This window comes from Phalacrocorax carbo, chromosome 10 (genome assembly GCF_963921805.1).
Source record: "Phalacrocorax carbo chromosome 10, bPhaCar2.1, whole genome shotgun sequence".
Classification (NCBI taxonomy): domain Eukaryota; kingdom Metazoa; phylum Chordata; class Aves; order Suliformes; family Phalacrocoracidae; genus Phalacrocorax; species Phalacrocorax carbo.
Genome location: NC_087522.1, coordinates 21,884,524 through 21,896,980, shown reverse-complemented (window position 1 = coordinate 21,896,980; position 12,457 = coordinate 21,884,524). Strand labels below are relative to the sequence as shown.

The 12,457-nt window shown below is 37.4% G+C and overlaps 1 protein-coding gene across 8 annotated transcripts in view; it reads left to right on the top strand.

Moving 5' to 3' along the window:
• NUMB (NUMB endocytic adaptor protein) overlaps nucleotides 1-12,457 on the top strand; it is a 99,264-nt gene that overhangs the window by 63,980 nt on the left and 22,827 nt on the right. For all 8 annotated transcript variants that reach the window (XM_064462406.1, XM_064462402.1, XM_064462405.1 and 5 more), the window contains one exon: nucleotides 11,006-11,080. In XM_064462406.1, coding sequence (XP_064318476.1) covers nucleotides 11,006-11,080 — 75 coding nt within the window. The remainder of the gene's footprint in view (nucleotides 1-11,005; nucleotides 11,081-12,457) is intronic.

Below are 12,457 nucleotides of genomic sequence, written 5' to 3'. Positions count from 1 at the left end.
TTAAGAGTGAGTAACTGCTCTGTGGAAGCTCAAACTTAGATTAAGGTTTAACACTGTCTAGGAGAGAACAGAACTGTTAGCTTAAGGATTGCTATTTTTTTAATAGTTTAGCCATTACACAGCTTGAAAATCAAAATGCTCGGTTTCTAGACATTTAGTTTTACTCCAACTTTTTCAGCCCTTTACTGAGCACAGAGTGTGCGAACCACTTCTTGCTTTTTGAAGCCTGACTTTTTTTAACTCTCAGTGAGGACTTGCACTTACAATGACAAATGCTTCCTGTATTTAAATGAAGCATTCATCTATTCTGGGCACATGTACCCAAAGTCAGAAAAGGTTTTGGGCTATTCTGTGCTGAAGAGGCATAGAAATGGATGAGTCTTTGCATCCTGTCATCATAATGGCACTTGTTTACCCTTATTTACCTGCTTTATATTGGAAATCACTGAATTTAATTTGTTCATTGGAAAAAGTACTCTGAAGTAAATGCATCTTTCCATACATCTCCCAATTTGGTCATAATGGTAGACTATTAATTCTTTAAAGAAGTTACAATTAAATGAAAATTTAAAATCAGAACAATTTGATACTAAGAGGTGTTTTAGCTTATTTGATTAGAACTTATCTTCCAAAATACTGTGCCTTGAGATGGGCAGTAGTGGAAACTTTTAGGCTTGGGATTCAAAGTGGGCGTTAACTGGTGTTTAATAGATACAGACAGGAAGTATGCCATTGTGAGCAAATGAGATAAACCAGATGTAGAGTCATTGGTTTAGTGGGTGGTACTATATTTTGCTCACAAAAAGAATAGGACTTTGTGCTATTGAAGGAGAGTATCCTGTCATGCTGTTCTTGGGTATTATTTGGAAATTCATACATTCCAGGAAAGGTATGCTGTCACCTATGTCCTTAAATATCTGATGGGGTGAATTTTCTTCCTGACACTCCTCAGTGGAGCAGAAATAAACTGAGATATTTTTGGGAAAATGGTTAATGAATAGGAATGCATTCAAATCTGAAATATGGTGAAAATATCTTCATTTTCTTAAAGTTCCTAAATGGGAATTCCAGAGTGGCCCATTGCCTGTAGTACAGCTGCTCAACAACATTTAATATGTTTCTGGAGAGGTCAGTCTGCCTCTTTATGGTCTGCCTTGCTCACTCTCTAAAAATTATCAGCCATAGTTCTTAGGAGCTCAAAGCATAGCTGAGTAGAAAGACTGGAGTCTGGCTTTTGCAGGGATGATGGTTTTAGCTGTATAGCAGATGAAGACATGAGAATTGTTAACAAATGTCTCTACAGCTGCCTTTAAGGTTTTCTGTATGAAAGTAAAATATGTGAAACTAATGTAGCAGCAGCCATGTTGAGGGCTTTGTTGCTTCTAACGCTTGCTATTTTATTCAGGTCACACTTAAACATTTTTTTTTGAGAGGAGACTAGTGCAATGCAGAATAGGGAATGTTTACTTTCAATATCTCTTGTAAAAGAGAAAGATCATGGAAGTTTGATGGGGGAAAGATATGCCACTCTCTTAAAATCGTGTTAAGTTTGTGTGTGTGTTAACTTATTGCCATTGGGCATTTATATTTTGCCCAGAGTTGGGGTGTTTGTAGAGTGCTAGCAGAGATTTATCCTTTTCTAGTTTTCACAGAACATGTGGAAGCACTTTGGAAGTAACGTTGCAAATGTCATCCTGCCTCCAGGCTTCGTTCCATTAGTGTTGGACAGGGACTCCAGTAGCTGCTGGTTCACTGTGCTTTGAGGATGCTGTACTGCAAACAGATTTAATGCTATTGAAAGTTTTTCTACCTTGGCACAGTTCTTGTAGCTCTTCCTGTGCTACATCCACAGCTGATCCTTGTTGTTAAAGTCCACAAGTGTGGTGTTGGATTTTGAGCAAATCTGATGCGTCTATGCGTCTTCATTTCCGTAGAGAAGATGGAAAGTATTGGCAAAAATCTTGTTACATTTTTGCTTTAAAATTCAGGGAAGTGGATTTGATGCACAGTTGGTTCTCTCCAGTGCTGTGCTCCTAAATTTGGAGGTAGTGATAATCCTGGGCGTGTACTGTTACTTTTAGGCAATAACACGTTTTTTAACAGTCTGTTTTTCCAGTAGTTGAGTGGCTGTGTTGTATGGAACGAGCTACTGATCGTATTTTTGAAGTAATTTTAGTGTGTGTAGGATGTATTTACAGATAGCTCTTTACTGTGTTAGAAATCTAACCACGCTTGAGGTGGTTTTCTGACATATACAGAATATGGCCTTGGAATGGCTATTGACTTTACTGCAGTGCTCTTCTGCATAAACTGATTTGAATAGCTGAAGTTGCATTGAAAGAAGAGCCAGGATGCTGGAGCATACGACTGAATGGGTTTTTTGCACTCCACTGCATGAGTGGAGAGACAGGTGCCTGTTTTGTCGGCAGAGGTATGAAAAGGATGTTAAACTTGTTTTTAGACAGGTGTGACTTGCAGACTTTTGCTCTTCCATTGGAAACATAATGGTCTGGCTCTCCTAACTTTTGTGGTGTGGAGTCATGATACATTGGAGCTTTTATAGATGTACTCACAGTTGCCTTGTAATTAAATGTGGCACTGTTACAGCTGCTGGAAAATCTGTGCAGAAAGTATATTTTCAGGGGTGAATTCTCTTCCACTGCCCTAACAAACTAAAAAAGTAACTACTGTGTTTCAGTAGTGAATCTTCCCTGTGAGAAAGAAACTGTGCCAGATATATGTAATGTATAAGAGACTTAGATGGAGACTTTGTATTTAAAACTATTCAGAAGTAGATTATTCTAACAGACATTATGGCCACACTAATCGGTGCTATAACTTCTTTTTACACAATCTTTATATATCATAATTGCAAAAAATGAAGTTCATTGACATACACATTTTCAAACTTGCTTTCTTGCTCCAGACACTACCTCACTGAGAACATGCAGCTGTTCTATGTTTTAATGACTAAAATATTTGACACTAGGGCTTCTTTTGTCTGAAATGCCTTTTTGAATGTCCCTCTGGGTAAGTAGTTTTTATTCATACAAATGCACTTTAGAGTAACTGGCCTGTGAAATTTATATCAGACAAATTAGGTCATTTCCCTCTACTTAACAGAACTAAACAAACAAACCAACCATGTGCAAGTTCTTGGTGGTTCTAACCAACCGGATGTGTTAAAAAGAATATTAATAGCTGATTCCTGTCTGTGGTTCTAGAAGATGCAACAGTCACATATATCTTGGATGAATTTAATTAGCTTTATCCTGTCACTTTCATGTTTTTGGTTGTCAGCCTCTTTTGACCTTAATGCGTCTTAGGCTACTGTTGCCTGTAGCCTGCAAGTTTACTTGCATATTTTATTCCATTTATTCCAATGGGAAGACTAAAGATATTGGTGAAAAAAGCCCACATGGAAAAGTAACAAATCATATTTGTATTTTTGAATTTGAAGTCCAAGATCTGCTGCTGAGTGCCTGGTATCTTATGAGTTAGCCATTCCACTGAATCTTGATTCATCTTAGTGTTGACAAATAAAAATTGTATGAATACAGTTGTACATTCACACATAAAAGAACTGACTTTTCAGAGTAAATACCCTCTAAATGTCTAGCCCTTACTTTGGTGGGAGATGTTTGGAGGACGCTGTATGGCTCTGTATTGAAGCAGAGACAGAAGAAAAGGCAACAACTTGTGCTGAGCCCTGTAGAGCATCCTCAGTGGGACATGTGAGCATCATTTCTCATGTGAGGCCCTGCTGAAACCACTACTAGAAGGAAATAGGCTGTTTCTTCCACTTTGTGTGCTCTCACACCACTAGTATCTGCCAGTTGTTGTCTTTAGTTTTGGAACTTACATATTGAACTTCATGGATTAATGTCAAATTTATAAATCTCATATTAAAAACTTCTTATTTTTAATCAGTTTATAAATACAGCTTGTGTGGCATCACGTTCCTCTAGATCAGAAAGACTAGTACTCAGCACAGGTATCTGTGGCTTGTATTTTACGTCTTAAATGCACTTCTAGTTTGAAATAATAGTAGCTGTGAAAGAGTTTATCAGCATGTTGATGCTGAAGTGCCTTTAAGTTAGGCATGTGATATTTTTTGACTGTGAAAGCTTAAGATGCTTGAATAGTCTTTGGAAACTATGTTAAGTATTTTTAAGAAGTTAATGTGACAAATCTGCTGATTTCTGAAATGTTGCGCAGCCTTATACATTAAACACTACAAATCCCTACCTCTAAAGGCATGAACTGATGTTAGCAATGATCAATAACCATTCCTACGGAATGCTAACCCAGCAGCAAGCAAGGGTACACTTTTAAAATCCTGCAACATTTAAGATCACAGGAAAAAAGCTTGAAGACAGTTAATTTTAAAAGAATGGTGATTATAACAGAAAGTGTGAGACTTGCCTCCTATGAATTTTTGTCACAATTAAAAGGAATGTAGTGCAATCCCTATTCTTTAAACTCTTCATTGTGTCCAACCCTTAGTTTTGTTTCAGTAGAATTGCAAACAAGAAGTTTTAAACAAAGCTTCTTGCTTGATTTTAAAACTCCTGTCTTTGGCCAAGGTCAAATCTTAAATTGCTTAGTAAACTTCAGATTGTTTTAAAGATATGACTATTAATGTTTAGAGCCATAAAAATGGTTTGGATGTCCTTGCAGAAATATTTCTTTTAAATTAATTTGGGTGTTGGGAATCAAAAAGTTTTCATTGGATTATACTTTTTAATTCTGGGTGGTTTTGTTTTATAAAACTAGGGGATTTCCACTGTCATAAATGAAAACTGAATTTTTTGCAGGACTTTAAGAAACGGTACAGTGTGCACCTGTGCAGTGTGTATTGTAAAACTCTGTGCTATCAACACTTTATTTTCTTCTTCTTTTTTTAAAGTAAATTTTAATTTTATTTACTAACACTGAACTCCTGGAAAAGTAGGAATTGCACACCAGAGTGAACAATCAAAGCCTAAGTCTAACAGTACATATGTGAAGCTGTAAAGGGGCTAGGAGAAATAGTAGATTTAAGCCTAATCAAGGGAAATTTAGGATAGGCATTAACACAACTCCTCAGCAAAACAACCTCCCTATCTAACAGCAAGGGTGTAAGCTCCAGAGGAGAAGGTCTACCCCGTTGATCCCCAGTTACAGAAATGTCATAATACTTCCAGGCTGATCTCTCTGATGTAGACGTGGAAGGTAGATACTGCCTTGAGGCAAGTGCTGTCCTACATGACCTCCATGAGTTCCTTCTCTGCCTTGTTTTAGGGATTTGTGGGAATATGAAGAATATAGCATTTGTGTAACCTGTATGGAGCTTTGCTACTTCACCTTCAATTGTCCTAACTGGAAATGTTTCTTCTTCCCTCAGTGTTGTTTCAGTTCACACTGATAAATATGATATGAGAAACAATAAGTGAAATGCACAGTATGCCTCTTAGGTGGCTGTGATGTGAAGGGATATGGAGGACTACTGGTATAGATACTGCTTTGTTTTTAGAGTTAGATTGTTTTGACCCATGCTATTCAGAGACATTTAGCAGTCATATGCTGTTACAGCTCCTGTTTTGGGGTGTTTAACAGGTTGATGAGACATTTTCACTTCTAGTGACTTACGGAAGTGGAGGAAGTTGGTCACGTGTAGCAGCATAACTAACCTGTAGCTTTCATGAAGCAGAGTTATTTGTTTTTTAATGTTTAATCATGGAGTTCCTATTGTCTGTGCTTCTACAGCTCTGTCTAAGCAAACATCTTGTTTCGAGCCAATAGATTAAAAAGGCAGGAGCATTGGTGTGAGAGAGGAGAGAAAATATTGGGATGTAAGTCTTACAGAAGTCAGTGGAAAAGTAGCCCAGCTTTAAAAGTTGTATCCAGACATTCTGGATTTAAGCTTATGTCTAGCTGCAAGACAGCATCTCACTGTGAAACTGTGGAGCTCAGGCTGTAATTCTTGAGCAATGCCAATTGCAGAAGCATATCTACACAGGCAGATGCCAAGCAGTCAATCTTACAGTTACAAATGATACCCCAGTTGTAGAGAGAATGGTACTTACACAGATGAAAAAGAGGAATGTCACTGCCTCTAGGAAAAATACCAAGGAAATGGTGGTGTGCTTTTCTTTATGGCAGCTTGTTCCCTGGCATGGGACACCTTGGCCAAGACTTACAGTAAGCTCATTTCCTGTGTCCGTCTATTTTCAAATGTAATCTGAAGAACCTAATCTGTTATTGCAAATAAAACCACACATGTGAACATCTGCTGATGTAGAGGGAACTTCAGTGATCTGTGTAGCTGTGTCTGTTTGGAAAGGAGACTGTAATAGCATATTACCAGGCTTGAACAAAGAAAGCTGGCTCGAGTGAGTTGTCCAGGTGGAAGGAGTTTTGGTGAAAGATCTTTCTTTTTGCCAGCTATTATTGTTGAACTTTGAAATTTTGAAAACTGAGTCAGCCAAGTGTTTGTGAAAGAAATGAAAACAAAGAAAGAAGATCAGGGCAGTATTTCTTGTACTAGGATACATAGAAACACTGCTGGTCAGAAACAACCTATCATCCGACCTGATACATCAGCCCTTGATGTTTTCTTAGGAGCAATTTCAATAGTGTGTATTTGGGGGAAGGCAACAGGGACAGCTTCACCGAAAACACTTGATATTGTAACTTAAGTTGTTCCTTCTTAGATGTAGATGGAAAACGTTTAAAATGTTGAAAAAGAATAAAGTTTCTCAAGCCCTCTTCAGGTCCTGAGGGAGTTTTGCTATGTGCCAGGTTAACTTGTTCTTGTGTTGATTGCTTTTTGTTTGACTTGAGATTGATACCAAACACCACCATCTGTGAAAGAGAGCATAAAGCCCAGAGGCAAAGAGGGAAAGGGGTTCTATTTAATTACTTTTTTTTTAATTCCTTGCTATACCACCATCTCTTCTTTTTTCTGAAAATGTTAATATAAGCAATACTTCTATTTGAAAATATTTGTGTAAAGGGACTCTCCAACAGCCCCTAAAAGTGTTTTGTTTGGATTAGAACTTCTATTTTATGGTACTTTGTATGTGGAGTCTGCCCACAAGGATTTTAGCTTTCTGTAAAAGCATTGGTGGTTAATTTCTGCTATAATGATTAAATCTCTTACAGAACATCTTATGGCTGAGAACGGCTAATGTCATGACAGTCATTCATTGGTTGCTATGGAAATTAAGTAGGAATGCATTCAATATTAATACTGCATTCCTACTATGTGCACTTTCATGATGGAAAAGCACTCCCTTCCTCTAGGAATGCTAGTAGCAGTGATCCTTGTGGCAAGGTGTGCTCTTTGCAAATACATCTGGTGTATCTTCCGTACCGTTCTGCAAAGTCATCAGCCACCATTGTATGGATTCTGCAGCTCACACTGATTTTGCACACCCAGTGATTATGTGTCCCAGTCCTTGAGTGTGTTTGTGGTAATGTACCATGATGGATTTGCATGAGATTGTACTTGTGTAGGGCAAGTGGCTGCCCAGGCACTTCACAGTATGTTTCTTTTCCTTTAGTTTGAAAGAGAAATTCCTTTCAGAGATCCTGAAAGGTTGTGTATAAAGTGTGGGATTCATGTATCTGCTTTTTAAAGTGCTTTCCATGCAGTCTTTTTCCTGTGGCGGGACAACAGGGTCTTGTGAGCGTTTATTTTTGTGAAGTCCTGAATTCTGGTGTTTAACCTCCATTTCAGGCTATTGAGGAGCAGAATATGTCTTAATCTAACTAGCAGCTGTATTTTGTTTCACTATTAAATTTTGAAATGTATTTCATAAAACACTGTTGCACTAAGAAGTTGAGCTAATATTTCAAATTTAAGGTTAGGTGGTGATGTAATTACAATTTAACACTTCTGATTAAAATGTAAGGGTACTAGAAAAGAAAGAGCTGTTTGCCAAGGTTCTTGAAGAAATATTTCCGTCTTTGATTACTACCCATTAAAAGTCAGATAACTATTGTAGCACTGGTTAAATACAGGAGCCATGTATATCTAATTTCAGCCTGATGGGGTGGGAAATGTTTTTAGAAATAAGCCTGAAGACTTGGAAGGGGACCCGCTGCTTAAGGGAGACTTGGCAAAAAATGAAGAGGACCACAGCGTTCTGATTATGCAGTTGAAAGTTATTTTTGCAAGACAGAAACTTAAAAATATATTGATATCTATAAGGAATTAACACACTAACATCCCACCCCAGAAAAAAAAAAAAAAAAACCAGGAAGAATTTTGAAATTGCCTGTAAAATGTACAAGGCCACTGGTACTGATAGTGATGAGCTTCTGGCTTCTGCAAAAATGGTGCAATGGGAAGAACAAGGTTTTTTGATGAAGGACTTAGTGTAAAGTGTAAGTGCAAACAAAGCACCTTTTGTCCTCTATATCATAAAGAAGTATTGTGTGGCAGTGTAATTTCTTTTATAATTCAGAATTGATTGATGCTCAATGAGTTCTGTGGATTGTACCCTTTTGGTGTGGGTAGATGTACTTGATATGTGCAATAATGTCCCCATTCACTGGAGTGGAAGTAGTATTGAAAACTGCAGCTAAACTTGCTGTTTCTAGCAGCAGCGGCATGACTGATTGCTGGGAGTTGTAGCATGGAACTTGAATAGAGGTTTGGCAACACAGGGGAAAATGGTTGTCTGATTTGGAGTGTGACATGAGGCAATATTTACCCTGTTCTGTTTCTCCCTTTTCCAAGCAAGAGGCAGGTTGCCAAGTACAGGGACTGAATGGTTTGGATCTTCAGTTGGAAACATTTTGCCTGCACTGGGGTAAATGAGATGTGCAGATAGCTCAGGAAATCCGAAAGTTGTCCTCTGTTTGTATGATTCTTTACTTAATGGTCATGTAAACTAGATGGCTCATTCTATGCATATATCTTTTTCTTTCCATTGTCTGTAAACCTCAGCTCTGTTCCTGTCTATATGCCTCCCTTTTTAAAGGGAAGTTGACAAACTTTCTTAAGTTACTAAACCCCAGACTTTCCCATGACAAATATTCACAACCATGGAATTTCTGCATCTCTGGAACTTCCAGAGGAGTCATGGGAGAATCGAAGATCCATCTATGATAGCTGTTGATATAAATATGTAATTCCAGACACATAGTAAGTGCATCTTTAGTTGTTACTATTTGTGTGTATTTAGGAATAACATTTTCTAGTTAGTATGTGTTCTGGAGAAATTAAGATCTTGCATAAATGTTCAGCAAGCTCAGCTGAGGGAATGCAGTTGCTGTTTTGGCAGCTCTGGCGTTCAATTATAAGGCTTCAGCCTCACAGAGCTCATTTTGAAAAGCTCTAAAGTGTCAGATCTCTTTTATTTACCTTATAGTTTCTATGCACTTTTATTTTTCAAGCTGTTCTGCAGCTGTGAGAACTGGTTTAAATAAATTCTTGCAGAATTGTTCCACCCAGATTTACTCTGTTTTAAAAATGCCACATAGTGAGATTTAATGTTAAAGCCCTCTGTCACTTAAGATCTTTTAAATATGCCACCAGTTTAGTGATATGTAGGATGATATGTAGAGTCTCCCTTTCTGGAACATCTTGCCTTGCGTGGAAAAAAAAAACCCTTACCTTTCAAATTTCCATTAAATCTTTAAAACAGTCTGAGTTTGTCCATTTAGTTGGATCTATTCTGTTATTCTGATAGAGTGCTTCAGTGTGGTGCTAAAGAGTGAAGTCTTTTTCTTTGTCCATCTTTAAGTCTGGTATCCTAATTAATGAAACAAAAACTGGAAGATTTCAGATAACTCATGACAGAATATTCTATGATGGAGTGGGACTTCTCAATAGATTATTAAACCTAGGTTTACCGCTGCATTAAGTGACACAAATATTGATTCTGATATTTTAAAACCATTTCTTTACTCTCTAGCTAGCCTAGAATATAAATGCTTAATTACATACAGTTCTAACAATGCCATGTATACTGGGGTAAGCTTCTTTGACCTGTACTTCTTACTACAAAATTTAGGGAAGCTTTTATTTAAGACTTTCTGTGGTTTTTTTCAAGAGTTAAGTACTTTGAATAAGGATATAAATGCTTCTGAGAGAACATTTCCTTCCTCTATCAAAGAACTACATTTGGAAAATGTAGGGGAGAAATTGGAAAACTTAGGGCTTCCCTCTTGCTCCCCTGATTGTAAAATGAAGCTATATAGTACCCTGAGCACTTACACTCCGATGTATTTCTTGAAATAGCTTTCCCTATAGGCTAATATTGTTCTGGGTTATTAATTTAAAGGCGTTGAAGCTTGCAGTTTCTATTCACTGTTGTTTTCTGTCTATTTTTTTTTAGGTAGTGCTTGATAAGATGAATATACAGAAAACTGATATTTTAAAAAACTTCTTGTGAGAATGATGAATGTTTGTGTCCACAGAAGAGCTTGGTGTTGTAATGAAGATAAACAATTTTAGTTTACAATTTTGAAGGGGGGAAGGGGGGGAAGAAAAAAAGGGATGTTTTCTGTTTGCAACATTGACATTTCTTGTTGGAAATTGAAATTTCATTTGGACGTGAATATTCAAATATATTTGGTTATCTTACTATGTTGTATGATTCAGTTTTTGAAACTAAACTTATTTACCATTATTCAAAAATAATTTATTCAGTCATCTCTGTATTGACTTAAGGTTCTAATGCTATGCTAGTAGAAAAAAATTACTAAAGCTCATGCTGAATAAGCAGGAAAACACAGTTCTACTCTTCATTTTCCTTTTCTCCCCTGAGTAAGGAAAGTCTGTCTTTCCGTCAAAATTTCTAGATGTATTATGCTTTTTCTACTGGCGCTGGTGCCCCATAAAAATACAAAGTCAAACCTCCAGATACAGGTCTCAAAAGAAGGCTGACAAAGTGCTGTTAATGTCTGTCATCTCAGCTGTACTGAGATGAATTCAGAGATTGGATTTTTAAATCCAGGGAGTTTAAGGAGTAACTATTAAGCTTTTCTCCCCCTACTCTCTTTCCTGCAGTACTTGGGACACGTCGAAGTGGATGAATCCAGAGGAATGCATATCTGTGAAGATGCTGTGAAGAGACTGAAATCTGTATGTATATTTGTTTCATTAAAAAGTTGGCTTTGGGGCTGTGAGCATTACTGGAAAAGGTCCATTCGGCAGCAGTGCCCCAGCTAAAGACTGAACTTTTGACCCATGCTAGAATAGTTGGCTGGTTTGAGAGCACTGCTGCGGTTAGGGGGGCGGGCTAATCTGATGATGAGAGGGAGAGAGTGATAACTTTTCTTTCTACTTGCAGAAATTATTTGCAAAACAAATGTGTAAAAGTCCTCTGTGACCTTTGAGACTAAGTTGGTACCCACATAGGACTTCAACCATTGTTTTTTAACAGTTCTTTCTCCCTTTCTCTTTTCTTCTCCCTTTCTTTCTCCCTCTCTTGCCTGCCACTTTAATAGTGACTTAATTCACTGTTATTATACAAAATATTACTTGATTTAGGCTGCTTTTTTCTAATGCACTGCAACATTGTAGTCGCGCATGAAATTATCTGGCTTGCATCTGCTTAAAGTGGCCTGAAGGCTGCCTGTTTCTGGTATGTCATGAAGTGGGCTGCTCTTAGTTTGGCTTCTGTGAACGTTTGCTCCTGTAAATGGCACTCGTTCAAAGCTCTTTGTATTTCTGTGGCTCAGTTGAAGAGGTCTTCTCATCTCTCTCCTGCAGTACTAATATAAAAAAATCCTGCAGAAATAGGAAACTCCAGAAAGACAGTGATCGGTCTATCAAGGAACTAAGGCTAAAATGGCATTGAAGAGAACAGGAGAAAGAATATTAAAATTTAAAATCTGAATGGGGAGATAGAGAACTGTGATTATTTTCATCACTTCTCTTATGTGTCTTAGCTATATGTATCTTCAGTGATGCCTCAGTGGAAGAAACTCTTGTGTCCTTGTAGCTCAGTAAAATTTCTGAAAGTACATCGAACACTTCTAATGCACTTTTGCTAACTTAAGATATCTGCTACTGGACATTGCTTTTTTCCCTCACCAAATGTGAGAGCTCAAATGGCTTCCAACTAAACCTGTTCTTTCCTTCTTCCTAGTACACAACAGAGGATTATAGGTTACCTTTGCTTCCTTCTGTTGTGCTGTAAAGTTTCTGAATTAGTTTAGTGCTTTGATTAAAATCAAGTCTTTTCATTCTTTTCTCTCTCAGCTAATGTATAGCAACCTGTTAAAGCCACATCCCATCTGTTCCTGTTCAGTCCAACAGTGACTGGTGATTGATTGTTTTTGTATTAAAAAGGCCACACAAAATATAAATGTTTCTTTCATTCTATGGATTTAGTTTACATAGCTAGAAGTGCAAGTACTGACCACATAATGAATTGCATCTGTTTTTGTTTCATTCTGGTTTTTGTTCTATCAGAATACTTTCTATTAGCACACCAAATAACCTTGCAGTATCTAC